Source organism: Malus domestica, chromosome 15 (assembly GCF_042453785.1).
Source record: "Malus domestica chromosome 15, GDT2T_hap1".
Lineage (NCBI taxonomy): Eukaryota > Viridiplantae > Streptophyta > Magnoliopsida > Rosales > Rosaceae > Malus > Malus domestica.
Window position 1 is genome coordinate 6,513,254 of NC_091675.1, and position 26,451 is coordinate 6,539,704.

At 35.2% G+C, this 26,451-nt stretch overlaps 3 protein-coding genes across 3 annotated transcripts; all 3 read right to left on the reverse strand.

Annotated features, from left to right (window-relative positions):
* Window positions 1-7,223: 7,223 nt before the first annotated feature.
* LOC103456023 (dehydration-responsive element-binding protein 3-like) lies at window positions 7,224-8,190 on the reverse strand. The gene is given in 1 exon segment (NM_001329037.1): window positions 7,224-8,190. A coding segment is annotated over 1 exon segment (738 nt). The 5' UTR covers window positions 8,049-8,190; the 3' UTR covers window positions 7,224-7,310.
* Window positions 8,191-17,664: 9,474 nt separating this feature from the next.
* LOC103456025 (uncharacterized) lies at window positions 17,665-21,287 on the reverse strand. The gene is made up of 4 exons (XM_008395649.4): window positions 20,771-21,287; window positions 20,029-20,142; window positions 19,859-19,929; window positions 17,665-18,107 (listed from the first exon to the last, which is right to left on the reverse strand). Exons 1-4 carry the CDS (start codon window positions 20,933-20,935, stop codon window positions 17,855-17,857), a joined length of 603 nt encoding a protein of 200 aa, XP_008393871.1. The 5' UTR covers window positions 20,936-21,287; the 3' UTR covers window positions 17,665-17,854.
* A 1,002-nt stretch (window positions 21,288-22,289) lies between these two features.
* Window positions 22,290-26,119, reverse strand: LOC103456024 (probable glycosyltransferase At5g03795). Its single transcript, XM_070814012.1, has 5 exons — window positions 25,775-26,119; window positions 24,160-25,111; window positions 23,915-24,045; window positions 23,260-23,608; window positions 22,290-23,107 (listed from the first exon to the last, which is right to left on the reverse strand). The coding sequence occupies exons 2-5, from the start codon at window positions 25,042-25,044 to the stop codon at window positions 22,442-22,444; spliced, it is 2,031 nt and encodes a 676-aa protein (XP_070670113.1). The 5' UTR covers window positions 25,045-25,111; window positions 25,775-26,119; the 3' UTR covers window positions 22,290-22,441.
* Window positions 26,120-26,451: the final 332 nt, after the last annotated feature.

The following is a 26,451-nucleotide window of genomic DNA, read 5'->3' on the forward strand; positions in this document are numbered from 1 at the left end:
TTTTTGGTTGTAGGTGCTCAAGTTCCAAAGGGCATACGCCCCTCAATGGCAATTAGTATGACACCGACTGCGTACTTAATCAAATAATGGCCCCAAATTAGAAAAGAAGAAAATTAGAAAAACTAAAATAAGACCTACCACTTAAATAACAAATAAAAAATAAAGAAAATAGAGTAAAACATGTATAAAATGATCAAAACATGTTAAAAACATCAAAATTTGGGTGGGTCTTCACTTCTGCAACTTGCCTTTGAAGTTAGAGGACCAAAGTTTAAAAGGTTATATATATAATGCTAGGAATGGGGTCATGGATGTTGATTTATCGAACAGAAGATCTACGTAATACAGGTGTGCAAACTATACAAAACGCGTTCAATAAAGAGACATGGGTTAGTTTCCCAAAAAACAAGAGAAATGGGTTTTTGAGGGGTCCTGAAAAGATTGAAGACCTCATGTCTATCATATAAGGTCAAGGATTGTTTGCCCTCCTCTTCAGATGCTTTCTTTGTGCTCTCTTGTTTGTGTAATCACGGTTAAGTCACGTTAATATTTTATATTAATATTTATTTTTATCTTATTATGTCTATAAAAAAAATATAAAATATTAACGTGGCTTAACAGTGATCACATAAAACAGGAAGGTACAAAGAAAATATTGGAAGTAGAGAGCAGACAATTCTTGTCCATCATACAAGAGTAGCAGTACAATTTGGATCTTTTTATATGTAAAACATGAAAGATTCTTTCTCTGTATATATGGTTTGTCCGAGTCGTAATGAACAGAAATTATTATTCGAAAGGATGGTCTACGTTTTTGTATAATATATTACAAGATATGAAATCTTTAAAGGAAGAGATTCCTATTTTTTTATAAAAATAGGAATTAGTTATGGAGTTCATACTACATCGAACTTTAACGATCCGAATCGTCTATTTTTCAAGTTGCACCCCATAAATCATCCTTGCAAAATATTAGTTAAATCAGAAATGTTTAAAACATCTAATTGGGTTCTAATAAATTAAAGAATATTTTTTTTCCGAAACAATGAAATTTTATCTTGATAATTAAATAGGCAAATGGTCTCGGATTGAATTAAATTTTTATAAAGATGATCTATGAATCAAGACTTACAAAATAAATGGTTCGGAGTGAAAACTACACCTAACCCCATTTAAAAAAAAAATGAAAATTCCTTTGCCTAAAGAGTATGTTACAAGATATAAGTGAAATATAATTTGAGAAGCATACAAAACTTCTATATGCCGAGGACAAGGAAATTGCACGGAGGGATTCGGGTGATTTTTGATACCTTATGTCGGATGGCTATAAGTCTAGTTATTAGAAAATTAATACATCCATTAACAAGTGTTGAGCACTTTTTGAGTTTTGAATGATTAGGAGAGCAACTCTCCTGTATGGTCAATTCTTCATTTTTGTTGGTCAAAAAGCACAGATATTGCATTTTGTTCAGATTCGTTTATCAACCTTTTTACTTTGTTTTTTTTTTCTTTCTTAAAAAGGTCTGGTTCATGTCACTCTTTTATAACTTTTAGTTTTAATTCAATAAAATTCACCTCGAGATTTAAAAAATAAAAAATAAAAAACTAATTAGTATCGAAGGAGTACTATTATTTTAAAAAGCGAACTGTCAATTTAGTTATTGAATTATCACCTCAATGAAAATTAAGTTCTTAAACTTTTTTTTTTCTGAAAAATTAGTTCTTAAATTATAAAAATCTGCCAATTATATCCCTAATATTATATTTGAAGCTACTATATTTAATTTTTCGTCAATTTAAGTCACGTTACTTACATGTGATACACATTGAATGGTAGATTGGTAGTTTTCTCATAAATAAATAGTGTATAGAGTTAATTTTGGAGGGTAAATAGGTAGTATTTCATAAAGAAATAGTGTAAGTTAACTTTGGAGGTTAAATTAAACCTTAGATTCGCAACCTATATGAAATGTTAAGAGCTTATAGGCAAAAAAATGAATGTATTACACTTTAAAGTGTGTTAAGTGACTTGAGTTGAAGAAAAATTGGATAAAATAGCTTTGAATATCATAGTATGGATGAAATTAGCAATTCTTAATGAATTTAAGGACTTATTTTACCCAAAATAATAATTTAGGGACCTAATTTTCATTGAGATGATAGTTCATAAATTAAATTGGCACTTCACGCTTTGAATATAATTAAACTTATACTTGCATAGTTGTTTAAATTGTGACATCCCACATCGCCCAGGGGAGTGATCCTTAAATGTATATTCTCATCCTTACCTAGCACGAGGCATTTTGGGAGCTCACTGGCTTCGGGTTCTGTCGGAACTCAGAAGTTAAGCGAGAAGATGACCAGAGCACTCCTATGATGGGTGACCCACTAGGAAGTTGCTCGTGAGTTCCCAGAAACAAAACCGTGAGGACATAATCGGGGCCCAAAACGGATAATATCGTGATACGATGATGAAACGAGCTCGAAAAGTGATTCGCCCCGGCCGGGATGTGACATAAATGATCCTCGGCTTCTTCCCGTTTTGTCAGTTAGTTTAATGTTCTTGCATATTCTAATTAACAACTATTGCACATGATCATAAGGCCTCGTGGTCAAATTGTAATTATAGTAATGAAAAGGACTAATACAAATATCACATGTTTATAAAATATCATAGTCAATTTTAATTGAACAAATTGATTAAATGATGAAAACTAAATTTCAATTGCTAAACTGATTAGACACTCGTACATATCACTTTTTAAAATTGATTAGTTCAGTACTTGGATGTTGTAGAATCATTATATCAGGACCTGGATTGTCTGCCCTTCCATTTTGGTGTCCTCCCCGTACCCTCCTATTTTGTGTGGTTACGGTTAAGCCACGTCAACATTTTATATTGTTTTTTTATAAAAATAATAAAACAAAAAGAAATAATAATATAAAATGTTGACGTGGCTTAACCGTGACCACACAAACAGGAGGGCACGAGGAGGGCACCGAAATGGGAGGGCAGACAATCCAAGTCCATTATATCAACCTAGGTTCTCATTATACTTTTTAGTTATAGTAATGGAACCACCCAAGTAGTAATTCCTGGTTTAATTAGAAGTATTAATATGCGGAGTGCATTTTTGCATAATCCACTAGCCATAATATGCACTACCTGATTTACTACTATTAGATTGGATGAATTTAAATTTTGAAATTTGTGTTTATTCGATCATTACACACATCTCAAATTTAAATTTATTCAACAATAATAAATAAGATAGTAAATATTATCATCACTAGAGAGTAGTAAGCAAAAATATTCTATAATATGCATGTTTCAACCGTCATGTACGACATGGCATAGGGTATTTAACAACATAAACTAAACCCTGACGATCGTGTTTGAAAGTCTGGTAGCCATGCAGATTATTGCAGACACCAACAAGCTATCAATAAAAATGGGATAAAGATTGTCTGCCATCCTACTTCCGGTGTTTTTCCGTACTTTCTTGTTTATGTGGTCATAGATAAGACACGTAAATATTTTATATTACTATTTATTTTTATCTTATTATCTTTATAAAAAAATATATAAAATATTGACATAACTTAACCGTTATCACACAAAACAAGATGACATTGAAAATGGGAAGGCAGACAATCCTTGTCCATAAAAATGAAACCAGCAATAGGGGTTAAAACGTCACTGTAATGCTTTTGCATAATTCTGATCATAAATAATTTAATTAATTAACTTGTCTCATCCTCTCCCACCGCTTGATTTTATATTGGCAGCTTTAATCATGTATTAGATCACGAATCCTACATACCAGAGCATGAAGTAATCATTGAAAAATAGAAAATAAAATCTAATAATTAATAAATATTGTTAGGTACGTATTGTAGTTTACACGCTTTCGTCTTTGGCCTAATAATTAATCTATATAACTAACTAATTATTTTTTGTATTTATCCAACCCTAATGATTTTGTGATATACGTTGAAGATCTTATGATTTCTTTTTCTATTGCATTATTATTGTACCGTTTTACTTTAAATCAAAACCCTGCAGGCCGCAGTGCGAGAATTTTACATGTGACACCGTGTATGGTTCCAAATGATGAAAAAAGAAGAAAAAACTAATTTGCTAACCTTTAAATAGATTTTTATTATCTTGAGAGAAAAGAAATTATATGTACATATTTATTTGTCAAGACGAGAGATGTATTTATTAGTACCAAATCTTGAAACAAAAGGGAAAGCAATCATAAACCCTATCTAGTACATAAAATTTAATATAAAAATAAACCAAATTGCTAACTTTGCTAACTTTTAACATTCTATTAACACAATACCTTAGATCCTTAACGGATCAATTTCGTTGTTCACTTGTATCATAACTCATGTTTTCTAACTTGCCAAGACTTTATTTCGAAAGAGTTACAAGAAATGTATTTATATACCTAATCTTGAAAAACATGAAAGCAATCATAAATCCTAACAACAAAAAGGAAAGTAATCTTAATCCTTGTCTTAATGCAAGAATCCAGATCCTCGCCGAATTTTCTTTGTGAGGATTCTAGAAATTCGTGAATCATATATATTCATTGTACGTCGTACGGTCAGAAATCATTTTAAATATTTGTATTTAAAATTAAATACAAACAGTACCAGACAAAAACTGAATCCACGATGTACAATGTACTGACACGATTTACGGATTTCCAAAATCGTCACCAAAAGAATCTGGAGAGGATCCTGTTGGTTAATGCAAAACCCCAATACAGAAAATATTGATATAAAAAGAAATCAAATTGCTAACTTGCTAACTTTTTAAAACTCTATATACAATATATATCTTCGGTTCTTAATTGATCAATTTTGTCGTTCACTTGTATCAAACTCATGTTTTTCTAACTCCACCATTATCCTTTTGTAATTAACAAGAATGATTACCACAAAGGGCTAAAGCTATTTCAGGAACCAGAAACAAGAACAATTGAAGTGGTCAATGTCTGCAATAATTGAGAAAGGGGCTAAGGAGACTAAATTTTTAAACCGAATTTTGTAAGCCAAATGATGTGGTTATTGATGATTGGATTATCACTTAAGCGTTGATTAACTTGCTTATTTTTTTATTGATGACACATTATTTAGTTTAAAATTTTAATCTCCCTAGTATTATTCATTGAAAAATGCCTTTTGGTTCACTAGCAGGGACTCCTTTGATTACCCTCTGGTTCTGGAGAGTCCCTATGTATGGTAATTGTACATGTGTTACTTGTCTTCCCATGTTAATATAAACCATGAAAAATCAACTTCAAAAGGTCGTGGGACCAAAATGGTTGAAAATTGAAGGCATGCACTTTAGAAATAGTGGACGTAAAAATGCCATCCAACCATGCAATCTATCACTAATTCATTGGTAAATATCAGCTGTGGTTTGTTTTGTGGCCAAATAATTGAGCTAACTTTCAGCAACATAATTATTTGCAGCTGGAAATCGAAAGGATAGTGGTTTTTATTTTATTTTGGTATTATAGGATTTTAGTCATTTGCTTTCTAGACTGAATATTTGATAATTTTTTATGTATCTGTGCGAAGAGAGCTTTAAGCTAAAAAGAGGTGTACTAAAATCAGTTTTTGGAAGTTTTTTAGTAAACACCGAAATTTTTAGCCATTTGATATATAGGCTCAATATTTGATAACCCAATATGTAGCAACCGTGCGAAGAGTGCCTGAAGCTAAAAGAGTGTGCTAAAATCAGCTTGAAAGATGCGTGATTTTGAGCATTTGAATCCTTAACTGTATATCGAACTAGTCACTGCTCTAGTGCATGTCATACACTAAAATATATAGATATAATCGAATTTTTGCAATTTCAAAATCAAAGCTGGGTCTCCAATTTGTCTCTTCTCCAGCAAAGGAGAAAGAGAGAAAATATCATGGGCTCTGGCTTTTCTGGCAAAGCCTTCATTTTTCCACCACAAAACAACAAAACAGAACAGAGGTCAAAAACTAAATGTCATGAATTGCAAAAGGATTGGATCGACGCAGATAAGTTCTAAAGGAGGAAGGAGAAAAACTAGCTGAAACCAGACCAATTGCTGTTGCCTCCGTATATGGTAAAATATTTAACTATCACTGTCATTGTCCCATTCACAGCTCATCATGTTTCACCATCTGGATTCTAGCAAGCATGCATCTGCCAAAAATTCACACCACCAAACATTCATAAAATCTCTCTTTCAAGAACTGGAGTGTCTCAACTCTCCGTAGTGTCACTGTTGTTGTTGTTCTTATTATTGTATTATTCATGTGGAGGAGGACCCTTCGTGGGTTCGATTGGTACTAGACTTGCATCACCAGTCCCATTTTTCCCTTGGACTTGTTCTTAATTGCATGGTGTTTGTTTAATTCGAGTACCCAACTAAAGAATTCTCTCGTACGTCCGGAGATATCGTCTGTTTTTCATACAACACTCCAACGAAAAGGAGATAATAATTTTTATACAAGAACGTCCTTCATACAACACTCCAAAAACAGGGTCTTGTGATGAGTGCTGTAAAAACATACTGAATAATCCGGCGCTTCCTATAGCACTCGAGTCGCAGAGCCTCGTGATGAAGTTGTACAGTAAGGGAGTGAACGGATCACCCTGTTCCTGTAGCACTCCAATAACAGAGTCTCGCGACGAGTGTTACGAAAACAGACGAGATACATTCGCGGTTACAAGAAGGATTGCCTCCGCGATGGACCAAAATGCGTAAGAAACCGGTGGCGTTTCAGCATTCGTATATCAGAAACTCAATGAATTTGCAAGTTAGGACAAGAATTCCAAGAAATGAGTATGGAATGAAGGCAGTTGTGGGTACAAATAGTTTGATGAGAAAAGTAGATGAGAAAGACAAAGGCTTTATTCTATTTGCACCAAAGTTGGCAACCAAAGAGGAAAGAAAACGTCTCGTGGCATTTGCTTTCCATCCTAAAAACAGTAGAGTACCAAACTGTACAATTACACAAAAGCAGAGTACAACGTAAAAAAGGAAACGAGTGAGAGATGATCAGAATTTAGGCCCTTCACAGTAAAAATCCGAAGAGCCAAAACACTGAAAACTCCTAAAATAAACAAAGAAAGCTCACACTTACAAACTCTTAATTAATTAACACCTAATTAGCAGAAACTGCTAAACTATATACAGAGGAGTGAAGTGGTACTGCGAGTGATTAGTAAGTTCATTATCTTTTCAAATATATTTAAATAAATAATAAAATGAAAAGAGTCAATTACGTACGAGTGCGGTAAGATGTGCTACTTAATTATAATCCCATAACAAACACTCAAACCCAACTGAACTCGCCGAACCCAACTCACTGCATTCGAACTCCCCAACGCGCGGCAGCCACGGCGGCGGATAAACCCATTGGTCCTCCGAGTCCACAAACACGAACTCGCTTCTCAACTCGGTCGACTCGCAACTCAGACTCGGCAACTCGACGATCTCGCTCAGCTCCTCCGACTCGGACGACAAGTTGTCTATGGCCGAGACCAGCGAGGACAGCGACGAGGGGGACGCCGACATTGACGGGATGGAGTCGAATTGGTGCATTTCGGCGGCTTTGCTGGCGGCCGCCTGGACATCGCGGGGGGCGTTTGAAACCGGGCGAGGCAGCAAGTCGGAGAACTCTGGGAAGTTGAGAATCGCTGAGTTGCCCTTGATGCTCAAAGCGGCGACGTCGTGGGCCCTGGCGGCCATTTCAGGAGTCGGAAAAGTGCCGAGCCAAATGCGCGATTTCTTGCGAGGCTCGCGGATTTCGGATACCCATTTGCCCCAGTTCCTCATTCGGACCCCCCGATAAACCGGGTGTTTGCTGGAGTCTCTGACCCGTTTGGCATTTTTTTTGCAGGGAGTGTCGATTCCTTGGTGAATTGGCGAGCTGGGTTTTTGTGGGTTTTGGGTTTGGAGTGAGGAAGGCGAGGAAGGAGGCGATGCGGAAGCGGACGAGTTGGAGCTGCTCTCAGTTTCTGAACTCTGGGGTTGATCAGCGCTCATTGCTAATGGGTGCCTTGTAAGTGTTTGTGGAAATCTCTCAAAGAAAAGGACTTAGCGTATTTTGTTGTGAAAGAGTGTAGCACTGGTTTTCTTTAGCAGAGGAAAGGAAATGGGAGCATGCTAGTTATGGAGGAGAAGTTTCAATCTTTTTCCTTTTTTGTATTTGATATCTTTCCCGATGAGTCATACAACATTTATAGAGAATGAGGGTGGGAGAGAGTGTGAGTGTGACAAACAAGAAATAAGGGGAGAGAGAGAGAGAGAGAGGAGAGAGAGAGATGGTCACACTACTTTAGAGCAATGGTAGTATGGTACAATGGGGTCCCCTTCATCTAGCACCACCATGCAAGCCATTTATTTCATAGTCTGATATCTTTACCAGTTTTTCACCCATGTTTCACTGTTCATTTATCCCTTATCTTCTTCCTCTTTGTCCACCTCCTTTCCGGGTTGGTCCTGAGAATTAGGGGTTTGTTTTGTGATATTCTTACTCTAAACTACACTAAAGGCGGGGAGAATGGTATGAACCAGAGACGCATTATGAGAATGTGAGTACCAAAGTCCTACATCAGTGAATGACCAAATCATGCAAGGACTTATAAGAAATTAGGCTACTCTTCATATTGCCGATTGGTTTTACGATGGAACTTCAACTTTCTTTACGCATTGGATTGAAGAAGAAAAAAAGGAAACCAAGTGGGGCAGTACCCCTTGCGTAGTGGGGTTTGATAAATTAGGGTTAATTTAATCCTGATGGACTACGTTCAGTTAACCCGTAAAGCCAGTATAAGCTACTAATCTCAACAGAAAAATTCCTCTGAATGTATATGGCTGGGGATTGTTGGAGAGCTTGCATTCTCTTCCTCTATATCGTCCTTTCTTTACCAAGTTAATCCCTTGAGTCAATAGATATATAGTGCATTATGTTGTCCAGCCACATACCTAAAGACGTAACAAACTCTAATATCGTTTTGCAAGGCTAATCTCAACAATCTAACAACGTAATATGTTAAGTTTTCGAGAATTTCTCTAAAAGTGTGTGCATACAAAGCGACATTCTTGTCATTTCTTTTATGATCAAATTTGCTATTTTAATTTGTGTTTGGTTGTTAGGAAAATTTTCCAAAAGCTAAAGGAGAGAAAAAAACAGAGAAAAGAAGAGAGGAGATAAGGATGGTTTTGTTGAAAGTACGTGTGGTATATAATTAAGAAGAAATTTTTTTGTGTGGTCGGTACACGAGATAATACATCATGTGTTATTATAAAAATAGTAGGATATATGTGTTAAAAAGTTAATAACTTAAAAAATAAAATTTCTCATCATTTTTATAAAAAAAATGTGATGTACCATTCGTGTTCTTATCACAATGAAAAATTTCTCATAATTAGGGGGATGAGGTGGCAATCAGTAAGGGTTTGCAGCATCGTCACCGCATGGTCCACGCTGCTGCATGCACTAATATTAATTATTATCTTGCATCGCATTGTATGACAGGTAAGCAATATATATATATAATAATATTGAATGATGGACACAAAAAATTTAAAGGAAAACTAATGAAAATAATTTGAAAACTATATATTTTAACGATAAAAATAAAATAAAGGGTAAAGTAAATAGTACCAAGATTAATTTTTTAATATAAAAATATGATTTTTTCGTTAAAATAAACAGTATCAAAAACTTTTCGTTAAAATTTCTAATATTTAACGGTGTATCTATGACATATAAGTTGCTATCATATATAATAGAGAATGTGTAGTTAAAAATTGCTGAGTGCAAGGTACCTTCCATTTTGTACCTTCCTTTTCCACTTTCTCTCATCCCGATTTCATCATACAAGTGGGTTTATGACTTTTAGGAAATTTTGTAGTCATCTAAGTAACATCAAATAAGTAAGTACTAGTTTGGTAATACTTAAAAACAGCTTATTTTCATAGTTTTGGATGAAAAAAAAAAAACTAAAAACGCGAAACAGTAAAAATGAGTTTATTCTCACAGCACAACAAAAATATTTTTTTTTCAAAGCAAAGTAATACCAAACCAACCCTAAATCAACTTAGTATTTTGATTCAAAACTGAATTATTACATTGTTAATCAAACAACAAAAGATATTCAATCTAGTTAGATATTGTGACAGCAAAACTTGAAATAGAATTAGATAAGTGATCCTCCAATCTATATGATGAGGTAGTGGTTGCAATGTTGCATTGAACACCAACTTATATTAGACATTTCATCATGGGGTCCCAACCATTATATGATCAATCGATCTTGGCCCATCCAGCAACGGTTCCTATTGTGCTTGGTCCACGATTATATGGTGCCTTGATATTCTAATAAATGTGACTTTACCCTACAACATTGCATGTTAAAAATGACAATTCTATGCACTTAAATTAAGAGTCTTTTTTTTGCCTAAGCTCTCTTCTTGAATGTCCACTTCAAATTTACGAACAAATACTGCTAGGAACATCAAATTTCATTCGTTAAATAATGTTATCGTGTTTGGTTTTATTATAATATTCTTAGTTCACTTTGAACCTGATTTGCTATGCTAATAATACGTATAATGATAAATCATTAAACAACTTAATTTATTACATAATCTATTATCTATGCCATTCTTTTTGTACAAACGATATTCTAATCTAAGCCAATAAACCTGAATTTCTCTCCCTTATAATGTATAAATTACATTGCATTTGTACAGTACAATATGTGCAACTCTATTTTGATCAAAGATCAATCTATGATTTCATCTTAATTACGTTAGGTGAAATCAAAACTACGATATATCATCATCATCATCGATTGTCCTTGAGACCTTACAATATTTTTTACTATTCCAATAGGGTACATGGTACTTTCTTAACAAGTTGAAAAGGTACATCCTCAATGAGGTGGTGATTTACACATAATCTTGGACCCGTATATATGTTTCATATTTCTGGTCTCTGTTGTGAGTAGAGAGTAAGTACTCATATCTATATAAAGTTCCACAGGCAGTACTCGTGTACTACAACTTAAATCCATGGACATGCAATTTCTGTTTAAGCATTGATCATGTGGCCGTAATACCACGGCACACGTACGTAGCTATGTCAAATCATGCAAGAAGTATCAGTTGAAATGAATCAAATCATCATATGAACATTGTGTATAATTAGTACCCCGACACAACCATTTAACCCAAATCAACCACGCAAATGCACCCCCAAATCGTCAAGCCCAATCACTCATTGCTCTAATCATTTCAAAGCATGAAAAATTCATCAAAAACAACCACCAACTAATATAATGTCGAAGTTCATATAGTATCACATGTTAAAAAGGACATCTTGGGTTATCACATGTTAGGTTTGGTGGTCAAGCTTTTTATGTATTACACTCTGTTGACCCTAAAAACTACTAAGCCTACGTGGTGTGTATGCCGAGTAACTAATAAGCTAACTATGTCATTCGGTTGCTTGCGGGGCGTGCCAACTCGGCCGAGGAGTAAAATGTGTTGATGTTGCGTTGAGCGCGCGGCTGACTTCTCGATCTTGCGACTGCGGTCGAGGAAGGAACACGTCTCGGCCTTCAGGTTTTAGAGCTTGAAGACAAAGCTACTAATTATGCGAAGTTCACAAATCGTCGATGCCGGATTCGGTCACGGTGATTATGTTTGTGAAAGTATAAGCACGCCGAATCGACACTAGAGTATAAAGACACAAATACTCAAAACAAATGTACGTCTTGATTGTGAAAGTGGTTCGGTCATCAGAATACTGAACTCTAAAACCTACTTGCGAATAACCGATCATAAACAACTCGGCGTTCAATGTGCCAAATGTAACTTGTAACACCTCATTTCGCTGAGAAGGCTAATGAGATGACATTTGCCAATAAGGATTCGAAAATCCTTCTCCACCAAGACTTGGATAGATAACCGGTTGGCCCTGTCGCAGTGCTGTTTATCCAAACTGAAGGTGCTCCACGGTCGATTGATTCTACAGTAACAGTGCTGTTTATCCAAACTGAAGATGTTCGCCGGTTGCCTTCACGGTGCTGTTTATCTAAACTGAAGATGTGTTGGCGAAAAAGGAAAACAAAGATCTTAAGGTTGTTGAGAGGTTTCGCGTAGAGCGAGGGTTTGCGCAGGGCCATTTGTGTGTTGAATTGGAGGGGCTTTGTTCGATGTCCTCCCTCCCCTATTTATAGTAGCCAACCTGTATTGAATCACAATCATTCTCGGATTAGAACTCTTTTCCCCGATCCAACCTTATCTCGGCCAGTCCTACTCCTACTAGGACTTTGAACTTAACTCGTTATCAGGCCGCATTCAATCTCAAACTCTAACATCCTTATCATGTCGAAACTCCTTCTCGTAATAGGACTCACCCATATCCTACTGGTTCCGGATGGGACATGGCCAACTTCGACTGCGCGGCCCATGAGCTGGATAACCCCCAACGACACCTAAACATGGCCTCTGGGCCGAGAACAATTCTAAACTCGGCCCAAACCAATATTTTTGGGCCCAAACACACTCATATGCAAGGTTTTAAAAAACGTTAGGCACTAGTCGAGTGATGCTTGGGGTCTAGCACCTAGGCAGCTAGGTGGAACCTAGGCGGGGGCCTTAGGCGGACTAGGCGGATTTAAGTAAATTTATTATATATTGTATACATAAGTGTTTGCTTATACTTAAAAATACATAATTGCATTGGGATACATAAATTGCAAAATAGAATGACATATATATTATAAAGCATTAGAACATAATGCAAAATGAAAGTTATCTATTTTCTGTTTAAGTAAGAGTTGCGACCTAGGCACCTAGACGAGACTGGGCGGACTAGGCAGGTGCATAGGCGGTCTCCTTTTTTAATTTCCAAATGTCTTGGAATTAATTGGGCGGTGGTCAATGGCCTAACACCTAGACGACGCTAGCGGGGATTTTTAGAACAATGCTCTCATAAGGATCGATTTGATCAATGATTACAAGGATTGACAGTCTAACATAATGATAAAAGAATATTTTGGTAGAGTTAACTAAAAAATTGTATGGGGATTACATATTCTCATGAGATTTGACTTGACCTGTGATTTCCAATTGATGATCTGCAATATTGATAAAATAATAATTTGGTACGTGCACAAGTATGAAAAATTCGTTCTTCAATAACTTTTGACAAAATTATAAATTTGAACCACTAATTATGTCATTTTTTTTATAACGCAAATGTATAGTTCTTACACTGTGACATATACAAGTTTGATAAGAGAACGCTAATGTAAAATCTACATTATTGTTATTTTCTTCGATAATTTTTGCTTTTGATTGAGGAAACTTGATTCAACCCAACTACCGTGGAAACAATTATATTATAGAAAACTTCATTTTAATCCTTAAAAAAGATAAGATTTAGATTATAACCATATATAAGATTAAAATCCAATTTTAGTCCCTAGCACATTTAATCATATCATTTATTAGTTGTATTTTGATGTTTTATTTTATCTTTTTATTTTTATTTTAATGTATTAGTTACATTTAAATTTAATTTATATTTCATTCATCATAATATATTTTAATGTCTACATTTAGGCAACTAATTTTTTTTATAATATATATTCCGATAACAATTTTGTATGTTCTTCATTTAGGTACATTAATACATTTGAATATTTTGGTATATCCATCGGTACAAACATGTAGTTACATTGATTCAATATAATGCATTTTGGTCAATATAATGTATTTCGTTACATACACTTTGGTACACATATTTGAGTATTGACTTTTAGGTACATTAATTCAATTATTATATTTCGGTAAATACATTTAGGTACATACATTTTGGTACTAATATTTAGCTACATATATTTTTGGTATTGATATTTAGGTATATACATGTTGGTACATACATTTTAGTATTAACATTTAGGTACATTAATTCAATATAATACTTTTCGGTACATACATTTAGGTTCATTATAATATATTTCGGTACAATCATGTCGGTACAAATATTTCAGTACAAAAAAGTCAATTTTATATATTTTGGCACAATCATTTCTGTACACTTATGTATTTATATATTTTTGTATCACAAATTTCTTTTAATATTTTCTCATTTACATTCATTTCTAATTCAAAAAAACTAAATATGAGCATATTAATAAAATTAAAATTTAATATGGAGAGATTAAATAAAAATAAACATTAAATAACAAAAATTGAATGTAAATTTTGATAAAAGTACACTCAAGGGATTAAATTGAATATTTAATCTAGCACCAGGTTTTTTTTTAATTTTAATCTTTTGCAATGACTAATGTTAAAAAACCCCATTATATTATTGGGGTTGGGAGGTCCTTGTGGCTTTACTTAGCAATTGATTAGGCAGATCAAGTCTCGTGTGGATTTAAAAGTTGCAGAATCTTCTATATTTAGCATAGCATACAATTTCAAGTGACTAGACTTTTGAGTGTATGCGCATACGAAAAGTGATGGATTTAGAGGTATAGAGTACTATATAATGCGATTCCATCAAAGTGGTTTAGAACTTTAGATGATTAGACGGTGTCTATCACGTTGGGTCCCTTTTACGCCATGGGATCTCAATCTCTTGGCATACTAGCATTAGGGATATAGGTTCTCATTTCATTTCGTAATTTTGTAAGAACATGCTTAGCCACGTACGAGTATACCGATAGTGTTTTGTGAACCCTACGTACATCAACGACCAAGATCAATTCAATTTTTTATGCGCATGAGTGACCTTACTTACCTGTGCTCGATCATTCTTTAATTAGCTAGTTTGAAGTGGCATTGTGTGGCTGTAAAACAATCTTTAAGCATACTAGCATAGCCACCACCCAATTCATTTCTCTTATATGTTAAATGGTAAAACAATCTTTTAGCATACTAGCTAGCAACAGCAGTAGGTTCTTCTTTCATTTCACCATATTAAATGGTAAAACAATCTTTTAGCATACTAACATTAGCAGTAGGTTCGCATTTCATTTCGTGATTTTTTTTTTTTTAAGAGAAATGCTACACTCAAGTTGCCCAAATGTTAGGATTCATTGTGAATTTGTGAATCCTACATATATCAACGGCTGATAAGATCAGTTCACGCGTGCGAGTGACTTAACTCGCTTATTCTTTAATTAGTTTTCAAGTGGCACTGTACGGTTGTACTTGGCTTACCTGCTATGAAGTTGTATATATATTATATGCAGCACTGACATTGATTGTTTGTAAGAAAATGAAGTGCATATTACTGTATAAACACACAATTCTTTGGGGAAATATTATTAGAATGAGGAAAGTCCACAGCCGACTTGGGGAGGATGATTTCTGTCACAAACAATAATAAACCTTTGTGATAAATCAAATCAAATCAATGTTTACTAGGATTATAACATTATACCAAACTGTCAGGTACTCTCATATATAGGACTAATGTACCTTGGCAAAGAATTGACCAGCTAGCAGGTAAGAAGTTAATGTGTATTTAATTTTTTTGGTGTCGAAACAAAAATTAGTATGAACAAAATCCCAACACTGTATCTGCATGGTTTCTGCTGTCGGGGACTTTTAGTTCAAAGTTTCTCAAGGAAGAAGAAAAGCAAAACCCTAGTTACCTTTTTCTTTTGGGCAAAAACCCCTAGCTAGCTAGTGGTTCCAACTTTGTATCGGTTATGGCCAACTCTCATTCCACTGACCTGTATGATTTGTTGGATTTAAATGTGGATATGGGATGGGACTGATCTGGGAATAAGGGGGGTTTTCTGCATCTGTGAAATCATGTGGCTTTAATTTAATCTGTTACATGATTCCTTCACACACCTCCCCTAACTTGGATGACATATTATAACTTGGTTCAATTCATTTCTGGACATTATTCATTAATTATTTCAAGAAATCAGTTTTTTATTTATGTTTTCTTATTATTTAGAATTATTTGTCCGGATCTCAAAGTCGAGTATACAACGATATTGTTCAAATTTAATCACCTGCTAAGTACTGAGTTTTATCACAAAAGACATTGATGCAGTTAAAAGTTGAACCATTCAATATAAATTATATTTTAGTCTGCCAAAATTTCAAATTATTCTTCGACATTATTATTATTACTACTATTATCATTATTATTCCTATTTTTATCAATCTCTACACTAATTAAATAGTAAATAATCTGTTACTTTCTTGCTCTATTCACATGCAGTTCATGTGAAAGCATGTTCATGAGTTTACACACATCAGACTAAACATTAATCTCAAACATAGTAAGTGGAGCCTGATGACCTATATATATATATATATATATAATTTTTTTTTTTTCCTAATTGGTTGATCATATTTATTGTTTTAGATAATAAAGAATATATGTGAGTTCATGTTCAATTCACGTGCGGTTCAGCAAACTGATCAGTGTTTGTGTTGATTTTAATTTTTAGAAAATACGTATTGTATGACCATGCTGATGCAGTCACTGGTCTTCGATCACATTGGAAGCTCATGCTTTTGTTACAAATGGTCCACATGAGTGGTTCGATGAGTAGTAACTATATATGAGTCCCTTTGCTCTGAATGCAGATGCTACCACTGACTCAGTGTGAATTAAATGCAGCTGATGGCATTGGGTGAGCCGCCCCATGGCCATGAAGGTATGAACACAATGACAGAGATGACAGATAACACATGCATTACAGACCCTTTCACATCTTAATTAATTACTCAATGGCATCTCAATTGGAGATTAACTCTTTAGCTACTCTCGGTTTGTACATCTCAATGTTTATCTTTATTCACATATATTACACACCACCTCTCATTTTAGTTAATTAATGTATGTAATCTCAGTATGAGATTCTTAACAATTCTCAGTTATACATCCCCATGTGTTTTTATCTTTGATCATGTGACATGTGAGATAACAAAAAAAAATATAATTAATCACTATAAGATTTTTTTTTTTCTGATTAATCATTCTTCAACCTTAATCTTTGATCACTAGACGATGTCAGAGACTCCTTCTACCGTCAATTGAATACAATTAATGGTAGAATTGCAAGGGATAAGTTCTAGAGACTACTCCTTCAACCTTCAACTGAACAAATTTGAAAGTGACATCTATTTCTTCCTTCAACGTATTAGGTATAGTGAGTTAATTATCTAATTCATTTGAATCCTAAAGATGAAAGAAAATGATGTACTACCGGTTATTGAATCTTCCCATCTCAGTTGGTCGAGAACCAAATCTAGTCAGTTCATGCTCAGACATTTATGTGATTCACAACTGTGCCTACATATGCAAACTTGCATTATGTTTAGAAATTAGAACCGCAATTAGCTGAAAGCTTCTTTCTCCATTGAGGAAAATAACTTCATTGTAAAACTCAATGTGGATTGGAAATCTGATTTTGTTGCTAATCCGGCTGTTGACCAGGTTTTGGAAGCTGAAATGTGGGGTTTATTCTTAGGTATGAAGAATTGTTTCAGCCTGTCAATTGAACTTGAGTTACCTCATAGATAAACAAGACCTCAACGATAACGTTATTTTTCGGATAACCAGCGTTTGTAACACAATTGATGAACTACTACAAGAAATGAAACAGAAGGAAAAATGGAAGTCTTTGCTTATTGTTTCCATAAGTTAGACAGTAACAAAGAATGTCTTTCTCTCACCTTGTCTGATGTCTAATAGTTCCCGCCCAATATTTTTGGTCGAATACAAAGAAATCTAAATAGAGCAATTTCTAAAAGTACACTGCTGCAGAGAATAAGGGTTTTATTAATTTTCTCGCTTACGCTCTCCTTCTCTTGGGACTTAAAATGAAATCGTCGTCGTCGTCGCTCTCTTTGATAACTCTCTTCATGGCTTTTACATCGCCATTCTTAGATGCCTGCTGTTGTGGCCTCTGTGAACTCTCAGGTTTACTTGGTGGTTTTGGTGTAGACTTAATAGGGGTTCCCAAACGGAGTTGCTTTTGCTTTCTCTGCTTCTTCTCGTATGCCTTTCTGGATCTTTCAGGGGACAAAAGGCCATGCTCCATCATCCTGCAAATGAGTTGAGAACATCCAACGTTTAGAAGAAATTCACGTAGCATCTAATTCACAGCACTAGAAATTCGGCAGCATATCCAAAATTCATGAGCCAATGCACACCAATCATTAACTAACTCTTATATGAGATGTTGCAAACCAACAAGAGAAACGAACCCCAGAAAAGTTGCTAGGCTCTTATAAGTTCATCGGTTAGTTTTCAAATTTGTGTGGGCACTAGTGTAAATAAGAAGTTCGTTAGCCACAGAGCTTACCCAACACAATAAACAAACAACGAAAAGTAGAAACCTATGCAAACCCAAAAGTGATTTGTATTTCAGGTTCAACAAATATAGTTGAGGATAAGAGGCCAAAGAGTATTGCACATTCAAGGGGGATTCCTCGTGTATTCAAAAACTTGAGAGCGTTTTTCATCAGAAACTCTGATACGCACATTGCACAGAAACGCTTGACCCACTAGCCATTCACTCACAGTGCTGCGAAAAGCAACGAAGACTGTAGAGAAAATGAATTCTATTGCAGGACTGTAAATGGGTTGGATCATGTTGAATTGCATCCTGAGCACATTCATCAGCGGCAACCAAATGCAAAACTGATCTTGGCTCACACTGTTTAAGATTGATCAATTTTTAAATCTGCTAGAAATTACTATCGTTTTCCATGGTTCTACTTCTAACTGATCAAACGTGTTCCAAAGAAAAATTTAGAATGTAAGGCACTTTCAACAACTACCGATGTTGGATCAGATAAAGTTATATTACCAAAACCGAAACAATCCATAGACAAATTTGCAACAGTCATGCTGTTCTACCAAATTAACCAAGTGTTTCTAGACGAGAATCTAATTCCAATGTTATGATATAATGTGCAAGAGCTCATCAGTAAACCAGTGTTTCTGGATTTAATTTCAAATGTCCATGGTTGTCAGCGTAGTATCCATTCATTCTCATGAAGTTTCAAGAATAAACTGGCTGACTAAAGTTTTGAAAAAAGATTGTTCGGGTTAGCATTCAGTGCCGCAGTCAAATGGGGTCTAAATTGAAACAAATACGGCTGGTCCTAAGTCCTAACTCATAAGTTCATCAAATAATAAAAAAGTGGGGTAAATTATCAAGAGATAGCCGACCTACCACAGTGCAGATCGGGGAAAAAAACAGGGCCTGTGCAAAATCATGAATTTTATCTGTTTTGTTGATTCAATAAGAGAAAGATTTTTGTGCCGCTTAGCTAATAACTTCTGATTATGAAACCAAAAGGACATAGAAAGCTGCTTTACTATGACTTTTCCTCACTTCCTATAAAGTTTACACTCTTACATTTCACTGAAAATTCATATTATCCATCCCAACTACATATAGAGTTGGAAGCCATCACCGACAGAAAAATATACTTGTTTTGGTAGTGAACATGCAGCTTACTGGTATAGTTGTTGTCCACATAACAATCTATATATGCAATTCTTCCAGATGAATATTGGCTTAGGCATATCCAAGACAGTGAAAAGGCACCATCATCGGACTAAACATGATCTGGATCCTAAAAGTACGGAAGCAGTCAACTAAGGTTAAATTGGCTTTGAGGAATCACTATCATTTGATGAACTTTTGAATCGAAGGGGGCCTCGCAAATATAAAGTTACTTCCAACAATATCAACCTTGCAGTGAAATCGAATTTAACCAGTTTGTACATTCCCCATATGATCAAATAGAAGGATAAAAGATTTATATAGATAAGGAAAAGTTACCAGAATTCTGCCATTTCACTTGTTGGTATCTGTTTGGACAATGACTCGTAAAAGATCCTCAAAGGTTCTCTCTGGAAATAGAAAGCAATAAAGAAACACAGGGATGAGTGGCTCTTTATCAATATAAACTAAAACAAGCATATAAATAAAAGTGATGGGAAAAGAAGAACCTCTTCTGGAGGATCAAACTTCTGGCCTGCCAAAGTGTATACTTTCTTCTCTCTCACTTTTGTGGTGGTTTTCTTTGTTATCGTCTTTGATACCGAATTCAGGTTTGATTTTACCTGCACATTTGAACAACTAATACTGAATCCATCACACCCAACATGAAATCAATACAGTCAAGTCTGATACCATGAACCCTGGAACCCGTCATAGAAACATAGGTTGCACCACAAATCAACCATGTCATTGTCGATTATCCAAAGGGTAGTGATTTTCACACACCCTGTTTCTCCTTTGCACTCCTCCCTTTGTCTCTGCCTCTTGATTCTCCTTAGATTTATTCAATCCTAAAAGTATAAACAAGGGGCGGAGTGCAGAAGGAGAAAATAGGAGTGCGGAGATCACTTTGCCTATCCAAATAATCTAAGAAACAGAAATTAGAAATTCAGAATACACCAGAAACCCCAAACCAATATACCTAATGCATTGAATACACATAAATCGATTCAGAACCCACAAACCCAATTCACCAAATTAAGAACAAAACCACAAAGTTCACTATACCATTGTCAATCATCCAAATTAATTAGCAATTCCTAATTAGAACATCCCCTAATCCATCAGAAACAGCTAAATCAATTCACAACCCCACAAACCCAATTCACCCAATTGAAAACCCAATCCAAAGAACAAAACTTTAAGGTCAAAAAGTTCAAAAAATTCAATCAAATTTGACATGGGTTTTACCTCAGTTTTTGTAACAGTCTGCACAGATTTCTGCCTGAAATCAGCTGCCTGCTGCTTGCTTGAAGAGCTCTCAATCTTCTTCTTAGTGACAGAATATCCAATCTTTCCCTTTGAAGAACCATCCTGCAGGGTGCCGCCGCTCTTCACCTTGGCAGAAGTAGCCATGGATTCCACCACCAATCTCTGTAAATTAATTTAATCTAATGTCTTGCTGTTTGGTTTTGATCGGATGATAAGAGACTTTATCTGCTTTTTGTTTCCACCTACTTTTTTCATTGAAAATTCATCAACGTAATAAACTTTGAAATTTTCCAAAGATTTAATTTATTGACAAAACAGATAAATTAAAGGAAAACTAAATTAAAAATTATGAAAAAAAATATGGATATTAGGATTTGGATATATCAGATTTGCAGGTTAATGAGTATTGTTCAACCGCTTTTTCCAGGTTTTGCTAACAGATGAAGAACGGCTTCTGCCTTCTTTTATTTTTATTATTTTGATTGCTCATGTCGAAAAGACATTTTTGCCCTTGATAATTCGAAGGAAGCGTCAAACGAAGCGTAAAGTGGTCATGCTCGATGTTTCCAACCGACGCGAGAACTAATAGGGTGTGGGGATCTTCATTTTAAACAATTATCTGTAGACGTTGGATTAGTCTGAGTGCGTTGTTCGTACAGAATCTTATGATCGCACGGTCAGCATATAAATCTTGAGGATTTTAGAGGCTCGAGGCCTGCACTAACTTTGACGTTAACGATGGTCGGGCCAAGTGCTGGAAAAATAACCGACCTTGCTCTGTAACTTTTAACCGTTGATTTGGGATTGTCCTAAACTCCAAAGAGATCAAACTAAATGAGGCTGAATTAATTTCATAATTAAATTGATTAACTATAAAGCATGGTTATTGTCACTTTGAAAAGTTACCTACACTTCAATTTATAAACGTAAGAAAAAGTTTGGACGATGAAATTTCAGATTACTAAGAAATTATAAAATAACGAAGATTGAAATGACAAAATTGTTATTTTCTAGAATTTGTAAATATACTTATTTGGTTAACCTTGAAGAACAATGAAATTTAAATACGAAATTTGAAACGGATAAAATTAATATATAAATGTGAGTTAGAAGTTAGAAAATGTGCTAGTAATGGTGGTGGAGACGACGGTGATAATGGTGTTGGCAGTAGGTATGAATAGATAACGATATCTAGTGATGGCAACAATCGTGATGGTTATGATGATAGGAAATGTGTTAGTAGTGGTGGTGGAGACGAGGGTGATGATGGTGGTTGGTGGTGTCGGCAGGTACGGTAGAGACAACGATATGTTGTGGTGGCAGCAGTCGTGATGGTGATGGTGATGATGACGGTGGGTGGTGGCGGCCGTGGTGACATAATGGTTGGTATATATGAACAATGACAAGAAGAGTGGGAAAGAGAGGGAACAAAAATCTTTTCTCTGCCTTTGCTTACACAAAATATTTATACTTTAATAACAATTCATGAAACCATAAATTTCTGAAATTTCAAATGCAACCTGCCACCACTTCATTTCCTTGTTATTCCACTTTTTTCCAAGAGGGTTCCTTACTCCAACACCAAAATTAAATAAAAAATAAAAAAATTAAATGAAAATGCAGAATTTACATGACTATAATGTTACTGTGTCAATTGGGTTTTATCTGATGGAGTCTGTTGTACCAAATATTGTGCAGTATCATATGAAAAATATCATACTTCTCAGGCTTAGCATGCCACAGAAAATGCTGTTGCACCTTTTTCACCCTCGTTTGCATCTGTAGATATTTCTTCTTCGGGATCGAAAGGAGTATGTTCTTCAAATTCGGGATATCCTTTTCCAACACGAAAACAGCAAACGACTCCCACTTCAGTACTTCAAAAAATGGAGGCACGAAATTGTCTGATATGATCACCGGAACACACTCGTAGAAAATGGCCTCTACCACTCGCGGGCTGTTCACTTCATAACCTTTTGCGCAAATACAGTACTTGCTGCTCTGCATACGACGGATGTAGTTCTTATTTCCCTTTCCTTTAGGCAATCGACCGAAGATCTGCATGTCAGGATCTTTGTTTTCCCAATGCTGTAACAGGATTGGCCTAACATAGCCATGCATGTTTCCAGCAAAGAAAGCGAGTATTGGCCTCTTGGAAGGATGATTGCCTCCGAGATCTCTGAGAGGCTTCTTATCATTCTTGATGTATGTTTCGGGAAGAGACACGTCCTTGCCAAATACAAAACCTTCTTTGACATCAGCATTGCAGAGGGCTCTTATGCACATAGCCATAATTTCCTTTGTTTCTGTTGGGGCCTGAAGAAGTAGCTTTTATTAGAAAATATACTGATATAACGTACTCAAAACTATCCACAGTTTGAATTTGAATGCTACTTAGAGATAAATTAAAAATAAATACCCTTACGAAAATCGCAAACCAAACTATACAGGAAGCATGAAAAGCATACCCAGTCATGACAAGCAACAAGAAAATGATCGGCTCCTCCAGTTCTGTTCCAGAAAGGATACTTCCCAGCAATCATGTCCACATAGTCCTTCAAATATTGTACAAGATTTTTATGACTGTGTGAATTGGCCACGTATAACCTTTCCTCTAACATTCGAGAGCTAAAAGGCAAGTAATACAGGTGGGCTTCCTGAGGGTTTTTAGTGACAAATCTCTTGTCAGCTTCCATCAGCTTCATGAACCATCCCTCAGAAGCATATATTCCCCTGAGAAATGGCGAGTGTAATATGGGTCTTTGTCCTTCCCTGTATACGTATACTTTAAGAGTGTTCTCCATTAATTCGTAGCTCCTGCAAATTAGATGAGAATTTACTTGAGAGAAATAATTAATTGAATAGTCACACATGCAGCTTATAAAATTTGTAGAAAAACTATGATGATTTTAAATGAAAAAAGTAACGACTAAAATTGCAAGATAATGCATACGCCAAAACTTTCATTTGATCCCATCCAATAAGTTACCAGCATATGACAGATATCATCAAATGTTTTTCAGTAAGAACATTTTTGTGGACACAAGCATGTCTTGTTCACAATAACTTCTAAACGAAACTGTACTGTAAGAATTCATACATATAACGGTTTCATTGACTTACCTTTTAAACATGGAAAGATTCCTATATAGTGGAGCATAAAGAGTTTGATCACTCTTTATGAGGGGTGCATTTTTGATCTGTGATGCTGCATATTGCAACTGTCGGTCAACCGGTGAAGACCATAGTGCTTTCTGACCAAAAACAACAAAAAAAAAAAAAAAAAAAAATGAAAAATAAGAACAAAGAGTTGAAGCATTTTAAGAAAAATCAGATTCAAATAGCATAATCTAATCTTTAAAACGTACCACTGAATGGTACGAGGAATGACTCTTACGCAACAGCTTGTTCATATCAGATATTGAATATGAATCCAAGACTGGACCCTCTGGCTCTTTGTTCACTTCGGGGACCCTAGTCATTGAAGAACTTTGTTCTGTTTGGTTGAGGTCACTATGCAATTGCTCAGACTTTTCGGGTTTCTGAGACAAGGTTGTTAGATCTTTCTGAACCAAAGTCACATTTGAGCCAACAGCTATAGGGGGTGCTCCAATGTTTGTTTCAATAATTGCTGGAGCTGTGATAGGTGATGAATTTATCATCGGGGATGCAGGTGAAGTGGTTGGAAAACCAGCAGTAGGATTTACTACTTCATCTGTAGTATTACTTTCATTCCTAGTCCCGCCTTCTGAAAAAGTAGTCTCAGTAGCATTTTGCTTTTCAAAAGAGAATTGTTTACGCCGCTCTTGTGCAACGTCAGTCTCCAAGGGATTGAGAATTTTCACAATGAAAGTTCTATTTTGCTTTACAAAAGTATCAGTTGGCTCCTCCTGATCTTCACCTGTATCCTCATCAATTTCTAAAGTTCTGTTTGAGCCCTCACTTCCTTCTAATACAAAACCTGAGGTCCTACTATCGTTACCTATCTCGTGAGTTCCATATTTACTAGTGTAGTTCACATCATTAGAAAGTGACATGTTACCAACCGCCTCAGAATCAGTTGGTGAATCCCCAGCTTGGAAGTGACTTTTCCCCTCTACCGGAACCTTTGCAGTAGAGAGTATAGATGATGAGAAAGTACCATACGGAAATTCAAGATGCCAGACAACTAAAATCACAGCAAACAACATTCCCACAATCCACAGCAATCTCCTCGTTTTGGCTTGATACATAGACAAAAGCTCCCGACCCATTTTGAGAGACCGCTCTAGTAATTATTGGGCAACTTTCGACAAAATTGTCAAAAAAGCATAATCCACCCTGCACATTTCCCAGTTCCACAATCACAAACTGTAATTGTTAAGGAGATAGCTATTTTCCTAATTGCTGAAAAGAATTGAATGCTTTCTTCAATCAGTCCTCAAATGCAGTTAATAGGATACCTTAAAACCCAACACATGCAACTAATTGTTGAAGAATTCCATATAAACCAATCAAGAAATTTAAGCTGCTCATCAACAATTAGACAGTAATCCTTGCAGTTCTTAATTTCCAAACCAATCAAATTAAATTCAAGAAATTTGAATTATCTATTATAGCTGACATCTTCCGATTTCCACCAAGCAAACCACAAAGAACTCTTCAAATTTCTATGAAAATATCCATTAAACTATGATAAACCCATTAAAATCTGATAATTTTGCAACTATTTAAAAGTAAACAAATACAGAAAAAAAAAAAATCAAGAATCAAACTTCAATAAGCACAGCTGATTGAATGGAGAGAGAGAGAGTGGCAAAAATGAAGATTCCAAATTTGTTCGGAATTCTACAAACTGGGTTTGGCTTGTAACCAAGTTCCGGTTCTAACATTACATTCATAGCCTAGTTTACGTTTCCTTCCAATTCCCACAATTTCTCAGCAACCAAACAGTTATTTTCTCCCTATAAGAAACAGAATAGCTTAATGGGTTCAAGGGAATACCTTTGCTTTCACAGAAAAGCTGCCGAGCTTCTTCGCTCTCCTTCTGCAATGGCCTTACCGAGATGCGGGAAGCTGTGAGATTTTCATTGACTTGTCTATCCAATTTGCCACAGCTACACACTTTCTTGTCTTCAATATTTACAAAAACGGCACCTCCTAATTGCCTTGGTTGACAGGAAAATGAGAGATTAGACTGATTAATTAGTTTGCAATTCACACGAGTTTTAGTAGACGCCAGACGGCGACTATTCTCTGATTGATTGGTTTCTTGCGGCGTTGCATTGCTATCAGTTGGTAGAAGCTTCATCCTTTGGGAATTTATGGCTTAAATAACTACAAAATATAATAAATTTATTAAGTTTCTTTTGGTTCTCTTAGTAGTTAATAATTTTCTTTTTAATGCAACCTAATCTATGAAGGTGGATACTAAAAAAACTTAATTGGTTTTATTTTTTTTTTTCTTCCTCGTTTTTGCTTCAATTTCCATATCTCCCTCAACAAAATAATTTTGACTTTTTGTAATTTTTTGAAAAATCTAACAGTTAAAACATTCAAAATATTATATACTCTAGAGCACCGTAAAATGAGTATTTAGATCAATATTGACTTCTTCCAGGTGTGACAATAATACACCTTGATTTTGAATACATTGAAATATTAATAAAGTAGAGGAAAGC

Coding starts and splice junctions, on each gene's coding strand:
- LOC103456025 (XM_008395649.4), bottom strand. CDS start 20,935: ATGGCTACTTCTGCCAAGGTGAAGAGCGGCGGCACCCTGCAGGATGGT. Junction 20,143..20,770: donor AGACTGTTACAAAAACTGAG/GTAAAACCCATG, acceptor TCAAATGTGCAG/GTAAAATCAAACCTGAATTC. Junction 19,930..20,028: donor AGTTTGATCCTCCAGAAGAG/GTTCTTCTTTTC, acceptor TTCTATTTCCAG/AGAGAACCTTTGAGGATCTT.
- LOC103456024 (XM_070814012.1), bottom strand. CDS start 25,044: ATGGGTCGGGAGCTTTTGTCTATGTATCAAGCCAAAACGAGGAGATTG. Junction 24,046..24,159: donor ATTCCTCGTACCATTCAGTG/GTACGTTTTAAA, acceptor GTTTTTGGTCAG/AAAGCACTATGGTCTTCACC. Junction 23,609..23,914: donor AATCTTTCCATGTTTAAAAG/GTAAGTCAATGA, acceptor TCTAATTTGCAG/GAGCTACGAATTAATGGAGA.